Raw genomic sequence first — 23,006 nt, forward strand, 5'->3', positions numbered from 1 at the left:
ACTCCACTGGTGACTGGGAAAGCGTGAGAGCATTGTACATTATCCAGAACCCGGGCAAGCATGCGGTCATGAAATTGACGTACAATGCTGCTGAACTCTGGGCAACCAAATTTTGACATAATTTTCCATAAGCCCTATTTTAGGGAGAACTCAGGGCAAGCACTCACATGGTGGTCAGAAGAAGCAATACAAGGACACTCTCAAGGTCTCTCTTAAGAACTTTGGAATTGATTTGCGACATGGGAGACACTGGCACAGGACTGCCCAGCATGGTGTGCCTGCATCAGAGAATGGGCTGTGCTCTATGAGCAAATGGAAATTTAAAAATCCCAAAGGAAATGCAGGAAGGACAAATTACACCTGCCTGACCTGTGGTAGAACATTCCGAGCTCATATTGATCAGGCGATCAGCCACAGTCTGACACACTGAAACTTGACTCTAGCATAGTGATGTCATTTTGGTCCACTTTGAGAACAAAGGACAACAACCAACATGAATCTTCAGAATGTAGAACTGAATAAGACTCTAGAGACCACCTCAGACACTTATTAGCTGTGTGATCTCTCTGTGCCTCAGCTTACTCACCTGTAAAATGAAGGGGCTAGACTAGGTGACCTCTAAGATTCCTTCCAGCTCTAAATTCTATGACCCTGTGATCTAATTTGTGGATGGATCAATGTAAAGAAATGGCTTAGATGATGAGGTCTCAGAGATTACAGATGAACTGGTCATCTTAGACTCCTGTGAGCTAAACTAGTGGATGGAGTTTCTCCTTTCTATGGGCCTCCAAAAGGCAATCTTCAATTGTCAACTGAGACCTACTTGGATTTTTCTTTTTCCCCCTCCTTTTAAAAGGGTAGACTAGAACACAGGAGAATGGACTTAGATCCTAGATTGAAGGGTGAAGCTTTTCTCCCCAGATACCACTAATAGCTGCTCTGGATCAAAGGTACAAGATAGCTTTGTTTCTTCCTGACTCATTCATACTACCTGAGAGAAGAGTTCCTAGACCCCAAATTCCTTGCTCCAGCTTTGGAGAGATAGGAGACAATCCTCTCAGTCTGAGAGATGGCAGCCATGGAGAGGGAAATAACGTATTTGATCTATTGACAGCCTCCTGAAAATAGAAGAGCATCGGAACCTGCCCCCTCCCACCCCCAGCTAGAGGAGCAAGGAACAAAAACAAACATCTGAACTTTGTCCTCCACTACTACCAAGAGTCATTTGGACAGTGTAGGTCCAGTTTGAAAAGGGATTGTCTCTTTAGAAAACCCAAGTGGGTCTCTGGGGTAAAGTAGGATTCATTGGAATATCCAGGAGGGTGATGTACTAATAACCTCATGTTCATTTCCCTTCCAAAGAGAGTGTTTACCTCAAGGTAATTTCATAAGACCAAATGACTGTGTGGTTCTCTGGGGTAAAATAGTAAGTTGAGGGGTTCCTTTTATAGCAACCCAAAGTTTGTTTCCCTCCCAATGTGGGATCCAAACTATAGGTCTGTGATATTAATATGAAGGACTTTAAGATTCCAGGGGATGATGGAACTCACAAGAGGGAGAAGAGAATTTTATCATTTGTTCATGGACTGCTATGCATCCTTTACATTATTTTTGCATTGTCTTTAGGGTAGGATAAAGGCTGTCCTGTGCCTTATATACTGCATGCATTGTTAAAATAACTGCTTGTAAAGTATCTGGGGACTCTTACACAATTCTGTGGAGAACTAGATATAAATTATATTTGAGCTGTATTTGAGATTTCGCAGAGGCTACTCTGAATGGAAGTACAGCAAACCAAGAAGAATGATTTTAGGGAGATGCTCCCACTATTGAATCTTATCAATAAAAACCCAGAGCTCAGGGCCCTGTGCCAAGGATTACACTGAAAAGTACCATGTTTAAATATTTAATGATCATTAGGTACTTGAAATATAAGAATATCCCTATTAGCAGAGGGTAAGTCCAAAAGCTTTTTGACAGAACCTATGATTTTTATATTCTTGATAATGATAATAATAATAATGATAAATTTGTGAAACATTTTAAGGCTTGTAAAGCACCTTATGTACATTGATAGGAATCATTTCCCATATCTCTTGCCTTTTTTCTGTTTTTCTTTCCCCTTAAGCATAAGGTTTGTTAATGCTGACATGCTACTTTCTGACATCTTCCCGAATAACTTCTCTTTCCTTTCTGAGTCACTTTTTTCCCCAGTTTCAGGCTATATAATTCTTATCAGGGTACACTGGGGACCTATATACAAAGTCTTCAATAGTATGTTACTTATTAATTTGTCATTTTGTTTCTGAGTAACCGCAACAGGTCAGACAAGCTACAGCTGAATGGGCTGCCAACACCCTACAGTTGGAAGTCAAAATAATTAATGTAACTGGGCTTTGTACAGTTTGGTTGCATTCAACATGGAGAAGAAGGAGGAAGAGAAGAGGAAGGAGGAGGAGGAGGAGGAAGTTAATCCTAGCCAGAGTATGAAACCAAGTTTAACAGAGGTATTGCAAAAGCCAGGGACTAGAGCCATTAAAAGACCCTTTCAGGATGAACAAGCAGAGAGTGGTTTACAGGAAAAGATGAAAGGAATGAAATGAGTGTGTTTTGGCCAAGTAAAGGAAGACTAGAGGCGAAGAAATATTTAGTGAATATGCACACCAGGGAAAGAGAAGGACCTACCTGACAAGGTCCTGTCTGATGAGAAATGATGATTGGGTGGGGAAAAGCTAAGAGAAACAAGATGAAAATGAGAAGAGGAAAATTTGGATTCCCTACCAGGAGAGCTCTGAAAAGAACAATGAATTACACTGTGAGGCAGCCTGCCATAAGAAATAGTGGGAGTGGAATGTTCATCTAAGGCCTTTAAAATCAGGCTGGACCATGAACTAGAGAATCAACTGTAGGGGAAATCCTGTTCAGTTTCAGCAAAGCCTGGCAAAGAGCCACAGGCTTTAGTGGATGCTTTCCATAGCCAAGCCCTAATTCCCCCAAATCCTGTTGCCTGGAGTTTCTGAAGAATCAGAGAGTTTCTTGGATCCATCTGAACTACTTGCCTATAAGGCTTCTCCCTCCTCTGGGAGCATCCCTCACCTTGATGAATGGATAAGTTTCCAGGTCCCCTAGGGGCTGCTCTGGTGTGAAGGAACTAAATGTCCTAGGTAACAACTAGGTGGTGCAGTGGATAGAGCACCCAGCCTGGAGTCAGGAAGACCTGAGTTCAAATCTGGCCTCAGACTCTAGCTGTGTGACCCTGGGCAAGTCACCTAATCCTGTTTGCCTCAGTTTCCTCACCTGTAAAGTGAACTAGAGAAGGAAATGGTAAACCAGTCCAGTATCTTTGTCAAGAAAACCCCAAATTAGGTCATGAAGAGTTGGCCACAACTGAAAAACAACTGAATAACAAATGTATCAGGCACTGTACTAAGTGATGGAGATACAAAAAAAGGTCCATTCTTTCAAAGACCTTATGTTCTAATAGGGAAGACAGTCGATAAATAGACATATTCAAGATATATACAGAGTATGTGGAAGGTAATCTGATAGGGGAAGACACTAGCATTTGGGGGAATGGGGTTAAGTCCTGTTGTATAAGAAGAAAGACATGGAAAGTAAGAAGTGTATGTGAGAGCAGGGAATTCCAGGAGCAAGCTCAAAGCTGTGGGGACAATGGGTGTGTGTGAGCAACAGCAAGTTGGGCAGCTAGGAAAGCTAGGAAGAGGGCAGGTTATGAAGAGCTTTAAATGATGACTTAGTGCCCCAGCTTTTGGGTCCTGAGGTGCAGAGACTGTAAGCAAAAAAGATAAAACCCAGGTCATCGGCACCCTTGGTAACCTCCCTCTCCCTGACTGCCATCAGGCTTGCAGCCCCATAGGCCAATTTCCATGGGCCCCAAACCCAGGCTCAATACCACTTGAACCTCCTTGCTCTGTCTTCAACACTCCAATAAGGTGTGTCCTCTGGCTGAAGGCATCAAACTGGCAGACAAAATGAAATTGAGAGGGTTATCTAACACAGCAGAAGACAGAAGCAGGATTCCAAAAGGTCTGAGAAGCTTATAACAGCTCATATTTATGTAGTGAGTTAATGATTGAAAAACATTTTTCTTAGTATTATGACCCTTATTTTACAGGTAAGGAAAACAAAGTGTAGAGATAAAAATCGATTTGATAGTACAGCTGGGAAGTAGCAAACCCAAGACTCAAACCCTTGTCCTGATTCTAAATCTGGTGCTCTTCCTACATACTACACTGTCTCCAGCTAGAATGATAAGCTGAATCTAAGATTAAATTTAATAGGCCTAGATATAATGCCTTCCTCTTCAGAAGGAGTAATCTGATGCTCGATCATGGAAGAGAAATGATCCTGAATTTGTGAAGGTCATGTCAGGCACGTACAAACTTTGACAGGTCCATCTAACCTAAAAAGGCTTTTTTTTTTTTTTTGCGTATGAGCCCTTTGATGGATTGCTCTCTGCTTCCTGAGGATTGGGCAGCTAGGTGACACAGCGGATAGGGCCTCAAATCTGAAGTCAGGAAGACCTGGGTTAAAATCCTGCTTCAGATTAGCTATGTGATCCTGGGTAAGTCACTTTGTTCTGTTTGCCTCTGTTTCCTCATCTGTAAAATGAGCTGGAGAAGGAAATGGCAAACCACTCCAGTAACTTTGTCAAGAAAACTCCAAATGGGGTCATGAAGAGGTGGATATGACTGAATAACCACTACCACCTGAGAATCAACCCAGCTAAGCATAAAAAGAATCAGCATCAGAAGGTGATCAGTTAGGGAATCTTTTGACCATGGTGAACCATGAAACGGCATCGTCCAGGGCCTCTCAAAGTTCTAGGCTCACAAGGACTGGGGCTTATTGGTGACCATACCAAAAGAACCATCTTTTTTTGATTCAGTTGTGTTCCCATCTAGAACATACTCCAGGAAATCTCAAATGTAGCTTAGATACACCTTTTATCTAGATTTTCCCAAATATGAGTAATAAGGTCTTTTCTTCCTATATAACAAACAAGGTAATAAACAGAGATCAGGTAAAATAGTCTTTATTTCAACCCTTGGAAAATTTTAAAAAGACACTCATGCCTCACAGCTGCCCATAAAGAGATATAGAAAGCATACACGGCACTCAAAAGGTTTACAGAAGCTCATAGGCAGATATTGAAGATATAGAAAGCACAAACAGCTCATAAACTTCCTCAAATGGGAGGAAGAAAAGAGGGAACAATTTTGTTCAGTTGTTTCAGTCATACCTGACTCTTCATGACCCCATTTAGGGTTTTCTTGGCAAAGATATTGGAGTGGTTTGCCATTTCCTTCTTCAAGCAAGCATTTATTAAGGACTGACTATGTGCTTAGGCACTGTGCTAAGCACTTGACAAATATTATCTCATTTGATCCTCACAACGACCCTGTGAAGTAGGTGCTGTTATTATCCTCATTTTTGCAGTTGAAGAAACTGAGGCAGAGAGATTAAGTAATGTGCCCCACAGTCACACAACTTGTAAGTGCCTGAAGCTGGATTTGAAATCACGTTTAAAGTTTACTTTAAGTCAAATGGTGTCATTTTGAGGCTCTCCCAGCATTAATCACAATACGGGAATGATGATTTTTTTCTCCATACGTTTTATTAGGGATACATTTTTAAGTGAGATGTTGATTTTGTTGCAGAGGCCTAGCCTAAGAATGAAAAGCTGTTCTCATTGGGACAGGAAGACTGGTTACTATGAGCAGTATCCTAGTATGATTTGGTTTTCTTTGGGATGTTACAGAAGTTTTTCTGCAGTGTTTGAGATGCACAGGGTGTGACTGTGCTACAAATGATAAATACAAGAATGATGAATTACAGTTCAGCAACAGCTGAATGTAAGGGTGGGAAGCTTTCTTTGGAAGTCTCTCTATAGTCATTGCTGGATTTTAGACAGTTAAAGTCTGCCCGTGCAAAGATTCTGATTTTGTACAATCAGATCTGCTGCCTTGCCTCGACTACCACAATACTGGCAAGTAATACCTTTTAACAGATCAATACACACTCCTCCTTCACCCTCTGTTTCTCTTTTAAGGGTCCTACCTTCTGCTAACTTCAACCCTGAGAGAAATTTTAGCAGCTAATCAGTACAGTCCCAGAAGAAGACCTAGCCCAGGATAAGTTTATATTTTGCAGCTGCAACTAGGCTCTGGCCACTGCCCAGCAGCCTTATTCACCCCTCATCTACTCCCTGGGCCACTCCCTACTGTGATGGGTTCAAACCTTTTCTTTCCTTAAGTCCATGCATCCTGACTTTTCTGTTGCATTTGGAACTATAGACCTTCCCTACCTCCCTGCCCCACCAAACATACCTCCCTTCTTGAAATCCTTCCTTTCCTTGACTTCTCTCATATATTATTAGCCTGTTACCATTCCAACTATCCTTTTCTGACTCCTCTCTTTATTTCCAACCTCTGACAGTGAGTATCTTGCAAGGTTTAACCTCTGGCCCTTTGCCTTTTTCTCTCTACACTCATACCTTTCAGAGTGCTCCTTTGCTCTTAGAGCTTTAGCTATGATCCCAATGCTGAGAACTTCTCAATCTCAGCCAGCAATCCAGATACAGAAATGAAGGACTTTTGGTCAGAGCTAGCCATACATCTGAGCAAGGTTCAGAAGACTGTATTTGCCTCAGGAGACTGATTAAAGGCCTTTAAACTGAAAAGAAGGGGAAGAGGAAAAAAGAATATAGATTTTAGACTCTAAAGTGGTACAGCTACTAAGCCAGATACCACAGAAGTCAGCATGTATGATGTAGAAAGAATATTCATGGCTAACATTTAGATTGTGCTGTAAGGTTTGCAAAGTACTTTGCAAATACTATCTCACTACATCCTAACAAAACCCTGAGAGCTAGGTGTTCGTATTATCACCATTTTATAGATGAGGAAACTGACACAGAAGGGTGAAGTGACTTGCTCAGGGTCTCACAGCTATTAAGTATCTGAGGCAAGATTTGAACACAGATTTTCCTGACCCTGAGTCCAGCATTCTATCCACTGTGCAACCTAGATAACTAGAAAAAACAGCAGTAGATGTGATAACTTAGGGGGGAAAATGATGGTGAAGTAGAATGGAAATGCAATTACGGGCTCACTCAGCCATGAACAGATGTCTGCATAATAAACCAATTAGAGATTGTAACAAGGGGTGGTTGGTAGATACAACTTCCAAGCGACTGCTGAGACTTTGTAGAACATAACTCATGTCAGGCACATGGCAAAAGAAGGGGACGTCTAATTCAAGAGGAGCAGGTGAGACAGGTAGGGTGTATTGTACATGAAGAAGATATTCACCTGTGTAGAAGAAATCCACAAAACTGAGGAGAAGGCATGGTTGAGGACAGTTAGTTGAGGATTAGAGGAAGAGAGATGAGATATAGTGGTGGGAGGCCACCTAGAGGAACAAGAGGATGACTTTCTGATACAGACCATGAAGCTCTGGCAGAAGCAGAATATGATTATGATAAAGGACTTCGACTATCACTACACCAATTAGAGGTTTCTCTTTGCTAAAATTAACACAACTGCTGATTTCTTTCTTTCTTTCCTTCCTTCTTTCCTCCCTTCTTTCTTTTCTTCCTTCTTTTCTCTTCCTTCCTTTTCCCCTCTTTCTTTCCTTCTTCCTTTCTTTCTTTTTCCTTCTCTTTTCTTTCTATTTTCTTCCTTCCCCTTTCTTTTTCTTTCTTCTTTCCTTTCTTCTTCTCTCTTTCCTTCTTATATTTATTCTGTGCATACATATATGAACTTGTCTCTCACCATTAGAATGTAAGCTCCTGTGGAGCAAGGATTGTTTCATTCTTTGTTTTGTAGCTCTGGTACCTATAATAGTGTCTGGCACATAGTAGGCACTTAATAAATAAATGCTTATTGAGAGATTGCCTTCTTGATAATGTCATCATTCAGAAGGTAGAGGCAGTGGCAAAGGAAAGAGATTTTGTAGATTTGATTCTGAGCAATAAGGAAGAACTGGTTAGTAAAATAGAGGCGATGGGAACTTAGGGAGGCAGTAGCATGCCACCTTAAAACTTGTGACAGATAAGGAGCATGACAAGGATATAGCCTGATGTAGAAGAAGCAATAGACTTGCTCTTCTTGGCCTCAGTGGGAAGAATTAAGGGCAACAGATGGTGATGGGGAAACAAATTTCAACTCAACATAAGGAAAGATTTCTTTAAAATGACAGGGGACTTCAACTATTGCTACCTTAATTAGAGGTTTCTCTTTGCTTAAAGTAGAACGACTGATGATTCCTTTCCCTTCCTTTCTTTTTTCTTTCCTTCCTTCTTTCCATATTTTCCCTCCCTCTCTCCCTCTGCCCCTTCCTCCATTCCTTCTTTCCTTCCTTCCTACTTCCTTCCTTCCTTCATTTCTTCCTTCCTTCATCCATTTCTTCCTTTCTCCCTCCCTCCTTTCTTTCCTTCCTTCCTTCCTTCCTTTCTTCCTTCCTTCATTCCTCCCTCCTTTCCTTCTTTCCTTCCTTCCTTCATTTCATCTTTCCTTCTTTCCATTTTTTTTCTTTATCTCTTTATCCATCCAAAAGTGAGACTCTTTTGGTGAGCAGTGGGTTCCTCATCTCTTGAATTTTCAAGTAGAACCTGGACAATCATCTGTTGGGGCTGTTGTAGATGGGGTTTATGGTTTAGGTAGGTGGACTAGATGACCTCCTGAGGTCCTTTCCAGCTCTAAGTCTTACCATGTAAGAGACAAATGGGCAGGAAACAGTTACTAAGAATATTTAGTCCCAAAGAGTATAAAGCTATATAGGCACAGCAGAAGCCACTGTAATATATGTTCATCAAATGGTAGTGACTGCCCATGGCAGAGCCAGCCTAGTTCATAACAACAGGCAAAAGGAACATCCTAGTGCTAGTGATCTGACCTTGATCTTACTCCTTACCTTGGCATCGTTGCTATTACAAGTTATCGTATCAAGAAAACACTGAATTTGCTGTCAGAAGCTCATCCCCATGTAGAAGACTCTGAGAACCCTAATCATAATATGGGAAATCTGTTCTTTCTTACCTTACGTGTGACTTGGATATAGTGTCAGGTTGGGTCAACCAAAATGGGTTTTTCCCTGGAAAGTGTGTTTAGTTTGTGAGTTTCTTGGAGAACGGGCAACCACCATGTTAGGGAACTTTGTGTGTGGTTGTAGATCTTAGGAAAGAACTAGGGATCCAGCTTCAGCTGATCAAGCTGGTGATATGGGAAGCTAGGGAGGAACTATGGTCCTGGACCAGGTCTGGGGAACCTGTAGCCTCAAAGCCACATGTGTTCTTCCAGGTCCTTAGGTTCAGCCTTTTGACTGAGTCCAAGTTTTACAGAACAAATCCTTTTATTAAGGGGATTTGTTCTGTGAAATTTGGATTCAGTCAAAGGGCTGCACTTGAGGTCCTAGAGGGCTACATATGGCCCTGAGGTCACAGGTTCCCCACTCCTGTTCCAGACTATGCTAATTAAGTTTGAGTATAAGAATTTGTCCCCGAGGCAACTCCTGCATTCATTTCCAACTGTTGTTATTGTTCATCCTTCATTCTGGAAGAGGACCAATGACATCAGGAGGGTGATGTCTCGACTTGCAAGTGAAATGGATTTAAGTGAGGCAGGGCTGTGCAAAGTCCTTATTCTCTCCTCCAGAATCATCTGAGTTCAGTGCCAAAACACAGATCAGGATGACTGGAGATGGCCTCAAATGCAGCAGGGAGACTGGCTTTTTAAAGGTAAGGTCTTTCCCAGGTCTCAGCTTGTCTGAGGCAACACCCATTTAGTGATTAAGGCTAAGTAAGAAATGAAGCAAAAGATAGCCTAGTTTGACTTCACAAAAGAATCCCAATTTCCAACTACATAGGGAGGGAAATAGGAAGAAAGAATTGCTTGACAATCTCCAGATTTAATTTTTCATCTGTACTCCAGCTCTAACTGCCTACAGGACACTTCACTGTATCATAGAACTAGGAGCTTAGAAAGGACATTAGAGATCACCTAGTCTGCCTCTGTCAATTTATTTATTTATTTATTTTCCCTTTTAACTTTAAAAAGAGCTGGCATGATGTAATAGACAAAGAGCTAAATTCAAAAGCAGAAGAACTGGGTTCAAGACCCTCCTCTGACACATATTGACCATGTGATGCTGGGAAAGTCACTGAGCACCTCTCAGTATTCTATGTAACTTGCTAAGATCCTAACATGCAGAAAAAAGTGCCAAACCTATACTGGTCGAGGAAATTTCCCATATACCAATAAAACTACATGTCCAGTTCTTATCATTTTCCTGTTACAAAATCAACAAACATGAACATTCCAATGCATTTTACAGATGGAGAAACTGAGACCTAAAGGGGTTAAGTATGAAGAAGCAGGATCTAAACTCAGGTCTTCAGGATCCAGATCCAGTGTTCTTTCTACCATACTGTATTGCCTCTCTCATTATGCTTAGTAACGGAAAAAAAATGACAAATTTGGAGTCTGGAATTTGGATGAATCAAAACCTCGCTAGGCCTTAGTTTCTTTATCTGTAAACGAGGGGGACTGAGCTAGATGACCACCATGGTTCCTTCTCACTTTAAATCTATAAACCTATGATCTGAAACTAAGCCCATCTGGTTGCTAGGCAGATGACTTGGAGGCATGAATTCCAGCCATGGAGAAGTGGCATCACAGGCTGTGAAGGACTGGTCTCAACATGGATCTGTTGCCCTTGACCTTAAGGATATTTCAGTCTTTCATTCCCAAAGACTTCTGGCATTTCCAGAGTCCCTGAATGTGGGATGTTGTTTTGTGGAGTGGAGATTTGCTTTCGGGAAAATGGACTAAGACCCCATTCATAAATGCCAAGAAATGTTAATAACTAGCAACCTGGTCAGAAATTCTACTGGAGAGAGCAAAATGTAATCCATAGCAATAGGATGTTAATCCCCTAATCTGGCCAACCCTTCTAAGCACATTATTATTTTAAGAAGTTTCAGCTCTCTGTATGAAAAATTACATTATGCATATGTATATACATAAGTGTGTACATACATACATTCATGCATACATATATATATTAGACTTCAGGAAATAGAGAAATTTATCTGGACGATAAAAATAACTTTCCTTCATAGCAACAAAGCCCCTCTACCCTCCTATGCAAAAGCCTCCATGTAATGCCACTCACTTTCAATAAGAGTTCAAAGCTCAAATGTATAGAGCATTTTACGGTTACAAAGCATTTTGCAAATAATATTTCACCTGATTCTCACAGTAACCTTAAAAATTAAGTAAAGCAAGTATTCTTCTCCCCATTTTACAGATGAGGAAATAGAGATACAGAAAGGCACAGTATGTATGAATGCACCAAAAGAAAAAAATGAATATAAAGACTTTCAAAGAAACATTGGGAAGATTTAGATGAACTGATGCAGAGTGAGGTAAGCAAAACCAGGAATACATGATTGCTGTTGTTCAGTTGCTTCAGTCGTGTCTCACTCTTCGTGACTCCATTTGGGGTTTTCTTTGCAAAGATACTGCAGTTGTTTGCCATTTCCTTCTCCAGCTCATTTTTACAGATGAGAAACTGAGGCAAACAGGGTTAAATGATGTGCCCAGGGTCAATGTCTGAGGCTAGATTTGAACTCGTGAAGATGAGTCTTTCTGATTGTCAAGTTCTGTCCACAGTGCCATCTAGAGTTAGAGAATCTGGGTATAAACCCAGATCTTCTCTGTCACTTAATGCCTGTGTGAACCTAGGTGAGTCTTTTAATCACTCTGGGCCTCAGTTTCCTCATCTTTAAAATGAGGGGATTAGGGTCAATGATTTCTAAGACCCCTTCCAGCTCTAATTATCTGATTCTATTTTCACCGTTCCATTCTGCACATAAATACTTTATAAGGTAAAAAAGTACTTTATAAGGCTGTAGTTCGAAGTACCAAAGGAACCTTATGAGACATTTCACCTAGAATCAATATCATGACACAAACATCAACGAGAAAGCATAAGGCAGCTCCAGTAAGGCTGAAGAAGGAGCCAGAGAGAGACCTTGATGATATTTATTAACTATATGACTATGATGGAGTCAATTAACCCCTCTGAGTATGTGTTCCTCACTAGCAGAGTGGAAATAATAACACCCATAGTACTCATCTCAAAAGGTGGTCATAAGGATCAAATGAGAAAGCTTATTTTGGGAAGTGTTATGAGACTGTGCTTGGGGAGCTAGGTGGCACAGTGGATAGAGTGCCAGGCCCGGAGTCAGGAAGACTCATTTTCATGAGTTCAAATCTAGTCTCAGGTACTTACTAGATCTGTGACCCTGGGCAAGTCTGCCTGACTCAGTTTCCTCATCTGAAATGAGCTGGAAAAGGAAATGGCAAACCACTCCAGTATCTTTGCCAAGGAAAGCCCAAATGGGGTCACATGGAGCTGGACATGACTAAGTGACAGAACAAAATAGCTGTGAAGCAATGCGGTCAAGTGGAGAGAAATTGGCTTTGAAGACAGAAAGAGCTGGGTTCAAGTCTCACCCTTCACATATACTGATTGTGTGACCATGAACAAGTCACTTTTTTAAGCCCTTAAACTGTATAAGTGTCAGCCTGGTACCTGTGAGGAGAATTCTCACACTGGGATTTCTCCATCCAGATCAGAAACTCACAGGATAGGGACAGCTAGGTGGCACAATGAGTAGAGCACCGGCCCTGGAGTCAGGAGGACCTGAGTTCAGATCTGGCCTCAGACACTTGACACATGTACTAGCTGTGTGACCTTGGGCAAGTCACTTAACCCCAATTGCCCTGCCAAAACAAAGCGCAAAAAAAAAAAGTTTAAAAAAAAAAAGAAACTCACAGGATAATAAATCTAAAGCTGGAAAGGAGCTCAGACTCCAACAATCCCCCTCTTTTTACAGAGGAAGAGATAAAGGCCCAGGATTTTTAAGTGATTTGCCTAAGGTTCTTTAAGTCCAGAAGCACCACTCTATCCACTGTACCATGCTGTGGTAGAAACCCACGTCTGGAATCCCTCAAAATGGAGCTGTCAGCTATTGTTACTTCTGAGAAGTACATAAATGCCTGCCCCATTTGTCCCTATGTGTTCTTTACAAATGCCAGCTGTAAGTTATCACTGGAACTTTGACTGACATCCAGAAGCTATAAAAATCCTGAAATAAGTCAATAGGAAATGCAAAGAAAAGAATGAATAATAGCTGTAACAGTACAGATTAATTACTCATAATTATGACCACACTACTCAGTTTTAAACTCTAATAGAAAGTAAATACTTCTGCATTTTGCTTTTACATGCTGTAAAGTAAATGAGACGCACATTGGAACATGCTGTAAACGTGTGAAAGCAATTTCTAGCCACCCCCTTTTAACCTGAGGACCAGCCTGTGGAACATTTGGAACACATCAAACACAAAAAGAGGAAAAACAAACAGGCCTAGAGAAAAGAGCCCATCATTCTCTCAGGCTTGAAGAATCAGAGGTAAACATAGTGCCTACAAATGCAGTCATGGCTTGGTGATTTCAGCACTTTGCACAGTGCCTGGCACATAGTGGGTGCTTAATAAATAAATATTGATTGGTTGGTGGCTTATTCCTCTTTGCACTCTGTTTCATGGAAAATAAACAAAGCCTCACCCCCCAAAAAGGGGAGAGGAATGACAGTAGTAAAATCCAGGCTTTTGTAAATCTTTTTCCTTCCCTAAAAATAGACACTTCCATCTCAGCTCCCTATGAATCAGTTTCAGGTTTTTGTTATTATAGGTATTTTTTGTTAGCCAAAGATCTGGGGTTTGCTCCTGGATGAAATGGCAGGTATAGTGTAATGGAAAAGTGTCTGAATGTGGTTTTTAACAATTGCTGATATTTATATAGTGTTTTGAAGTTTGCAAAGCATTTAACAGACATCATCTCACTGGTGTCTCACAACAAATAACTCTATGAGGTAAGTACCATAACATTGGCATTAGCCTGTATTATATCCCAAATTTACCAATAATCAAACTGTGTCTCAGAGAGGTTAAGTAAATTGATGAGTTTCATAGCTAGTAAGTGTTAAGAGGCACAATTTGAACGTAGGTCTTCCTGACTGCATGTTATGTCAAGTTAATAAGTCAAGTCAACAAGCATTTATTAAGCATGTACTAGGTGCCAGGCACTGTGCTAAGCATTGGGGATACAAGGAATAGCAAAAGATAGTCCCTGCCTTTAAGGAGTTCACAGTTTAATGAGGGGAGCTAACCTCCAAAAAACTATGTACAAACAAGATATATACAGGGTAAATTAGAGATAATTGACAGAGGGAAGGCACTAGTGTGAAGGGGGTTCAGCAAAGGCTTCTTGTGGAAGGCAGACTTCATTAGAAACTTTAAGGAAATCAGGGAAGCCAGGAGGCAGAGATGAGGAGGAACAGCCTGAGAAAATGCCGAGTTGGGAAACGGAGTGTCTTGTGCAAGGAATAGCAAGGAGGTCACTGTCATTGCATCATAAAGTATTCAGGAGGGGGAAGGGGAAGAGAGGGAGTATTAAGCTATAAGACTGGAAAGGTAGAAAGGGGCCAGATTATACAGGGCTTTAAGAAGCCAAACAGATGATTTTATATTTGATGCTGGATATAACAGGAACCTCTAGAATTTATTGAATAGGGAAGGTACTAGAATTAAGGGGGGTTGGGAAAGGCTTCCAGTGGAAGATGGGATTTTAATTGGGACTTAAGAAAAGCCAAGGAAGCCAGTAGCTAGAGATAGGGAGAGAGAGCATTCCAGGTATGAGAGACAGAGAGAAAATGCCGAGAGATGGAGTATCTTGTTTGTGGGACAGAAAGGAGGACAGTGTCACTGGATGGAAGAGTAAGTTGGGGAGGGAGGTGTAAGAAGACTGGAAAGGTTAGAGAGGGAAAGGTTATTTTTGAACGTCAAACAGAGGATTTATGGGACATGTGTTTTAGGACAATTACTTTGGTGGCTCCATGGAGGATGGACTGGAACGGAGATAGATTTGAGACAGGCAGACCCACCTGCAGGCTACTGCACTAATCCAAGCTTGAGGTGATAAGGGTCTGCATCAGAATAGGTGGCAGTGTCAGAGGAGAGAAAGGGCCATATTAGAAAGATGTTGTAAAGGTGAAATCATCAATCATTGGCAATAGATTAGATATGAGGGGTAAGAGATAGAGAAGAGTTGAGAATGATGTCTAGGTTGGAGACTGAGAAGATGATGTTGCTCTCAACAGTAATAGGAAAGTTTAAAGGAGAGGAGGCTTCAGGGAGAAAGATGGTAAGTTTAATGTCTTATTGTAAGAAGAGGGCTGGGACAGGGCTTTGGGGGATACCCATGATTAGTGGATAAAGATCCAACAAAGGAGACGGAGAAGGAGTAGTCTAAGAGTCTGCTCAGTATCCTTTGTTGGATCTTTATCCACCTCCACATCTAATCAGTTGGCAAGTCTTGTTAATTCTACAATCCCAACATCTCTCCAATATGTTGCCTTCTCTCCTCTGACACTGCCACCACTCTGGTGCTAGCCCTCATCACCTCATACCTGGACTATTGCAAGTAGTCTTCTGATTGGTCCCCCTGCCCCCAGTCCTTGATTCATATGCTTCCCCACTCCAGGCCATCCTCTACTCAGCTATCAAATTAGAGGTAACCAGGTGGTTCAGTGATTGTTACACTTGGAGACAAAAAGACCAGAGTTCATATTTAGCCTCAGATATTTACTAGCTGTGTGACCCTAGCCAAGTCATTTAATGTCTGTCTGCCTCAGTTCCTTCATTTGTAAAGTTGGAATAATAGTGCATGCCTCCTAGGATTGTTATACAGAAAAAGAAAATAATACTTTTAAAACACTTTGCAAACCTTATTTTTAAATTTATTTATATAAATTGTATATAAAATATATAAATTATTATATATTTAATATTATATATGTATTACATAGATTTTATATATATAAATTTGTTACTGTTATTATTTAATTGATTTTCCTACAGTGTAGGCCTGATCCTGTTACCTCCCTATTCAATAAATTCTAGAGGTCCCTGTTACATCCTGCATCAAATATAGAGTCTTCTGTTTGGCTTCTTAAAGCCCCGTATAATCTGGCCCCTTTCTACATTCCCAATCTTCTACTTTAATACTCTCTCTCTTCCCCTCCCCCCTCCTGAATACTTTATGATGCAATGACACTGACCTCCTTGCTATTCCTTGCACAAGACACTCCATTTCCCAACTCGGCATTTTCTCAGGCTGTTCCTCCTCATCCTACCCCCAATTTATCCTGAATAAAATCTTATCTGTACATGTTGCTTCTCCCTTTGAACTATAAGGCCCTCGAAGACAGGGATTGTCTTTTGCCTCTCCTTGTATCCTCAATGCTTAGGACAGTGCTTGGCACATAGTAGGTGCTTAATAAATATTTGTTGACTGACTGATGTTAGTTCTGTTACATTCAGGAAGAGTTGGGTTCCATTTGGGGCAACTAAGTGGTGCAGTGGCTAGAGTGCCAGGCGTGGAGTCAGAAAGAGCTGAATTCAAATCCAGACTTAGACATTTACTGGCTGTGTGACCCTGGGCAAGTCACTTAAATTCCACTTGTCTTAATTCTTCATCTGCAAAGTGGGGACAATAATAACACCTCCTTTCCAGGGTTGTTGTATAAGGATCCAATGATATAATATTTGTAAGTGTTTTACAAACTTTCAAATGCTACATAAATGTTAGCTATTATTATTATTATTAATGAGTGGGTTGGATTAGGTGACATTTAAGGCTTTTGTAACTCTAAACTCTATGATATATTCTATGAAATAGTGGCATTCATTGTGGAATGAGATAGTGGTGTATAACCTTGCAGGGTCAGTGTGAGGATGGAATAAGGAGAATCTTTCCCATAAGTCTCTGTCTTTGGGGATTCAGTTCCAAGGACCAAATGAACTTTGCCCTGAGGTAGTTCTGTTACTTTCCCAAACCATATTATGTTGGAAAATACACTACCACATACTGTTGTAGGATAGATATGATCAAAATAATTTCACACAAAACTTCTTAAGATTAAGCAAACATTGGCCTTTTCTAATGCAAGTCTTATGTTGTATATTTAAATTGAAACAAAGTAACAAGACTATATTATATTTAGATTTTAAATTAGGATATTTAATATTATTTTCCAGATTCATCGTTATTATCATCGACCACTCTAAGAACATCGTTGGGCATCGAAGTGGCCCAGTGGATAGTGACCAGACCTCGAGTCAGGAAGACTCATCTTCCCGAGTTCAAATCTGGCCTGAGACACTTACTAGCTGGGTGACTCTGGGCAAGTCATTTGAAGAAATGGCAAACCATTCCAGTATCTTTGCCAAGAAAACCCTAAAGGGGGTCACGAAGACTCCAACAACTGAAAAACGACTAAATAGCAAGCGTATCAACAGTCTGTAAAAGTCCCTCCTCCATAATAAACACTCAAGAAAATAGCAGAACTTTCTTCTTCTGGGTCTTTATCCCTGGGTTTGCTTTCAACAAGGCACTCTGCTTGGCACTGTGTACAGAGAGATAATACCCTCAAGAACCTTACATTCTCTAAGGGAGAATGTCTACTTAATCATCACTTCCTATTATTTTTTGTTTCTTAGAATATTCAACTCAATAAACAATTATTAAGTACTTTGATAGGTGCTAGGGCTGAGAAAAAGTTTGTTTACGAAATAATCATCGCCTTCATGGAGTTCATAATCTAGTTGAGGTAGGAGATGCAGATTCAGGTGTCCTGAAGAAAAATAGTTAATAACTTACCAAGTAAAGCAGTCTGAGGATGGGCCAGAGTGTTTCTTCCTCTTGACAATGGCCTTGGGAGGTGCCTTTCCCTGGCCTCAGCAGTGAAAAGTAGGATTTGTCCAAAGAACAAAAGACAGCAGCCCAGCACCATCTTCTCCATTTCAAGAAGAATCAAATGGACAACCACCAAGGCCAGCCTGTAACAAATAAATGCAAAAAGCTGAGTTTTCTGAGTATACCATTGGAATGTGTTGTAATCCTGCCAACTCTTAATTATTCCTCTTTACATACATGCCATGGATACTTAAAATGCCCTTTGTGTGTCGGGCCAACAAAGAAAGTCTAAGAGCTTTAGATGAAGTAATCCCTAATCCCCAATGGTGATGGTCTTCTAGGATCGGCTAAGTCTAGTAGATGTAGGCAGGTGACCTTCATAGCTGAAATTTTTCACCACTTAATTAATCCTTCAGTAACAAGAAAATTACATGAAACTATGTATTTATATTTTTGTTGGGGCATTTGTGGAGAGAGCTGAGCTCCTCTAGGACCTTGAGCATTGCCATCTTAACCAGAAATGCTGAAAACTTTTTTTTAAAGTCTTATTGAGTGAATCATTATCAATTAGCACAAATGACTTGAAGATTGCTATTACCTTTTAAATCTTGGATCTGAAAAGAGAATAGCTGTTTGTACCTTTTAAGAAGACAATCTTTCTTCCCTTTGAAGGTTTTAAACCAGGCAAATTATCAATTATAAGACTACCAAAGAATAGGTATGGGGCTGTCCTAGATTTAGTCTCGTTCACAGTGAAACAGTTGCTAGCATAGTTGTCTCATAGTCACCATCAAATCTTAGCTCTCCTACTTGGTAGCTAGACCGGATTTCCTGCAATGGGAAGGCAAGCGGTACTTGACAATATGGTGGATCATACCAACCTGATTTTAGCACAGGAAAATCAATCAATCTACAAGTGTTTATTCATCAACTACCATGGCCAGGCCCTGGGGACACAAGTGTAAATAAAAGTTCTAAATAAAAATTGTAAATAAAAAGTTCTGGTAAGGAAATTAATTAGTCATTTAAGTATGGTTCCTGGGAATCCCTTCACATGGAAACCTCCACAAAGCTGCTCCGGGTTGAAGGCATTTTGTAGTTCAGTAAATCATTCAAAGTCACAGCTGACAGCCCCAGTTACATGTTCATTTTGACACTTAATTTAGCAGAAATGACACATAGTTCAAAGCAAAGGATATTTAATCAAATAGCATAGAAAGTTAAATCATAGTAAAGCATAATAAAATAAAAGGGATCAAGAAAAGATCCTTCCCCCCATATGCACATAGGTATGCTTTCCCACAAGCAACGGGAAGGTGTTTACATATGACCTTGAAGGTGTTTACATATACAAAGAACATACACAGGACTAGGAAGTACATATGTAGGAGCATACATGTAAGTAACATCATTAAGAAATAGGCATGAAGAGGCAAATATATTAGACACGTACAACTTTGGCACGCCAAAAAATTGTATATCCTTCGACCCAGCAATACCACTATTAGGTCTCTTTCCCAAAGTGATCAGGGAAAAAGGAAAAGAACATATACATTCTAAAATATTTATAGTAGCCCTCTCTGTGATGGCAAAGACTGGAAACTGAGGGGATGCCTATCAACTGGGGAATGGCTGGACAAGCTTTGATATATGATAGAATACTACCGTGCTGTAAGAAATGAAGAGCTGGTTGGTTTTAGAAAAAACATGGAAAGACTTGCACGAAATAATGAGGAGTGAAATGAACAGACCCAAGATGATGTCGTACGCAGTAACAGCAATATTGTTCTAAGAACAGCTTTGAATGATTAAGTCATTTTGAATATTCTAAATACTCAGCTACAAAAAATCAGCTAAAAAATCAGCTACAAGGGACCTATGAAGGAAGATGCTATCCACATCCAGAGAAAAAACTGAAAAATTGATATATAGTATGGTTTTACATACATACATATATTTGTGTCTAATGGTAGCCTTCTCTAGCGCAGGGTGGGGTGAGAGGGAGGGGAAAAAAGTGCACAGCAGAGAAAAGAAAACTTAGAAGGAAGCATAGAAAAGCAGGGTAGCTTTGAAAATGGTATAGTATTTATTACATAATTTTTTAAGCAAACAGTGTGAAATGGATATTTATGATTTTATATTGAATCCTCTTTTTATGTTGTGCTGTGTACATGAAAATGTTCTTTTTTTTGGCTTTTGTATTTAAGTTCAAAATTAATAAAAATTCAAAAAGAAGAACATTAGCTCACTGAGGGCAGAAACTATCTTTTTTTTTTTTTGCTTGTTTTTGTATTCCCAGGTCCTGCCACACACATAGTAAGCACTTAATAAATGATCTGTCTATCTATCTATCACCTATCTATCCAACAAGCCTGAAAAAGAACTTGTGAAACAGGGGAGGTGAGATTTACTTGATACCCCACAGTGCTCCAACTTGCTGTTCATATTAACCTGGGTAAAAGATCAAAAAAGGTAGATGAAGCCATTCTTGGCTTCTGCCTTAAATCTGTGTCTTAAATTCTTGCCTTTATTATGCATGACTTCCGGCAACAAAATCACTGGGCTTTGTTTAGCATACCTATCAGCAATAAACTTCCCAGTTCCTGTGGCTTAAGATTGTGGGATGAGGTGGGGGAAGAATCTTAAAGGAAGGAAAAAACTGAATTCACATGTGATTCTTATCTGCATTTTAAAGCAGATCTGGGTAGGAACTTGGCAGCATTTTTCACCCTAGGTCATGTTACATTTGAAAGTAATAACAACGTATTTCATTTAAAAAATGTGCTACAGTTTACAGAATCCTAGAATCATAGATTTAAGGCTGGAAAGCACCTCCAAGGTCACCCAGTCCAAAGGCCCTCTTCTTATCTTACAAATGAGGAACTTGAAGCCCAGGGAAATTAAATGATTTTCCCAAAGTCACACAGTAAGTGTGTGTAATTAAGTGGCAAAGCCCAAATTCAAACTTGGCTCCTCTAACTCCAATCCAGCACTTTATCCACAGCACTGTGGATTATGTGGAAAAGGACCTTGTCTGGTAAGAGATGCACATAGAAAATTCAGACAGGATTCTGTCTAACTTTTTCCTTTCTTCATCACAAGCTTGCCTCGGCAGTAATCTACTTGACTCTTCTTGAAAATAGAGAAAATCATGCTGGGCTGTGATCTTCTGTTACCTGGACAAATCCTGCTTTTCAAGGGGGTAGATCTGCTTTAATTTGTTCTTTCCCTCTTCTTAAATCTGCCATTTATATTTGTCACTGCAACATTAATCACCTTACCACTTTTGATACCACAATTATTTGTTATCATTGTCTATATGCAGCTTGTTGTATTGTAGTTTTGCTTCCTGGTGGCCAAGAAATACTCATTGCAATGCTCATTCATTCCAAAATATGTTCCACATGTTCTCAGGCTCAAGTCTCTTTTGCCACATTTCCATTTAAGATCAAATCTATACTCAAGTTGCTTGATAGTATGTGTGGCCGACATATTTTCAGGATGATGGTTAATCATCACTTACTAAAGCGGATCCCACTGCATGTGTTCCATATCTTCAGATCATTTCGAGAATGGCTGGAGGTTTTTTAGACAATTTCTAACAAAATAACATCCATTCATTTATCCATTCATCCATCCATCCATCCATCCATCCATCCATTGGACAAGCATTTATGACCTGTCTTCTAGGTACAAGCTAGTGTACTAGGTGCTGGGGATAAAAAGACAAAAGGAAACATTCCCTGACCTCAAGGAGCTTATATTCCATTGGGGAGGGGGGGTGGTATGTATGGAGCATAACATAAATAGTAACAGATAAGTTACTATTTACAGATAAGTATTTACAGATAAGTTTACAGATAAGTAAATACAAAACACATATAAAGTAATTTGCAGGAGGAGAGAGGATCAGAATACAATTTGGTGATATTAAAGGATCCTAAATTTTGCACTATAAGGGAACTCTTGTTCATTAATTTCACCAACTCTTTGGACCCCATTTGGGATTTTTGTGGCAAAGATACTGGAATGGTTTGGCATTTCCTTCTCCAACTCATTTTACAGAGGAGGAAACTGAGGCAAACAGGGTTAAAGGACGTGTCCAGGGTTACACAGCTAAGTAAGTGTCTGAGGCCAGATTTGAACTCATGAAGACGAATCTTCCTGACTTCAGGCTGGATGCTCTATGTGCCACATAGACGCCCCATAAAGGAACTCAGATATCATTTAATTCAAGCCTCCTAGTTTTACAGAGTAAGGTACTGAGACCCAGGGAGCTTAAGAAACCTCCTTAAGGTTATGCAAGTCAGTCAGAGGTAGGATAAGAACCCAGGTCCTATGACTGTAGAACCAGGGATCTTTTCACTATCAATATGTCCATGAACCAGGAGAACCAGGAAACTACTCCCTTGTAATTGAACTCTCAACACAAAGTGTTTGGAAAGCATACTTAGTCATTTACTCTCCACTGAATTACTACTCTAATGTTTCATGACATAGAGATGACTGGATTCTAGAAGGCTGTGAATGAATGAAGAAATGAATAAATCAAAAAAAAAAAAAGCAATTATGAATGTTTATTCCAGGCTGACACTAAGACCCTGTTAATGAAACTCATTGATCTGACTGGTTCTGCCAAGCTAAAAAAAAATGCCTTGAGTCATAATAGCTAACTTACTGTGTGCCAGGTACTGTACTTAACCATTGTGCTTAACAATTATTATCTCATTTGGCCCTCACAACAACCCTGGGAGATTGGTACTATTATTAACCTCATTTTATACATGAGGAAAATAGAGGTTAAGTGACTTGCCCAGAATCAAATCGCTAGTAAGAGTCTGAGGCTAGATTTAAAGTCAGGTCTCCCTGACTCCAGGCCCAGCACTCTATCCACTGTACCACCTACTTGAGTACAAGGTGGATTGTGGGTAGTTGTTGGGGAAATCAGCCTGGTTAATTCCATCACCAGGTTGACCACTGGGTAATGTCAAGTCTTCAACCACAACATATCTCAAGAATAGAATAACAGAAGAATTGTAATCCACATCTTTGAAGGAAATAATCACACCGATAAAATCAGGAATTTCCGACATATTGAAGCAACCATGCTCTTTTAGAATCCATCCACAGAGCAGGGCAGGGAAGAGGGGCAGGGAA

General features: G+C 40.2%; 1 protein-coding gene across 1 annotated transcript in view; it reads right to left on the reverse strand.

The window, feature by feature from the left end:
* MATN2 (matrilin 2) overlaps positions 1-23,006 on the reverse strand; it is a 199,912-nt gene that overhangs the window by 163,735 nt on the left and 13,171 nt on the right. Inside the window, exon 2 of the mRNA XM_036742359.1 lies at positions 17,814-17,992. Coding sequence (XP_036598254.1) covers positions 17,814-17,955 — 142 coding nt within the window. The 5' untranslated portion in view covers positions 17,956-17,992. The remainder of the gene's footprint in view (positions 1-17,813; positions 17,993-23,006) is intronic.

Source organism: Trichosurus vulpecula, chromosome 1 (assembly GCF_011100635.1).
Source record: "Trichosurus vulpecula isolate mTriVul1 chromosome 1, mTriVul1.pri, whole genome shotgun sequence".
In the NCBI taxonomy this organism is placed as follows: domain Eukaryota; kingdom Metazoa; phylum Chordata; class Mammalia; order Diprotodontia; family Phalangeridae; genus Trichosurus; species Trichosurus vulpecula.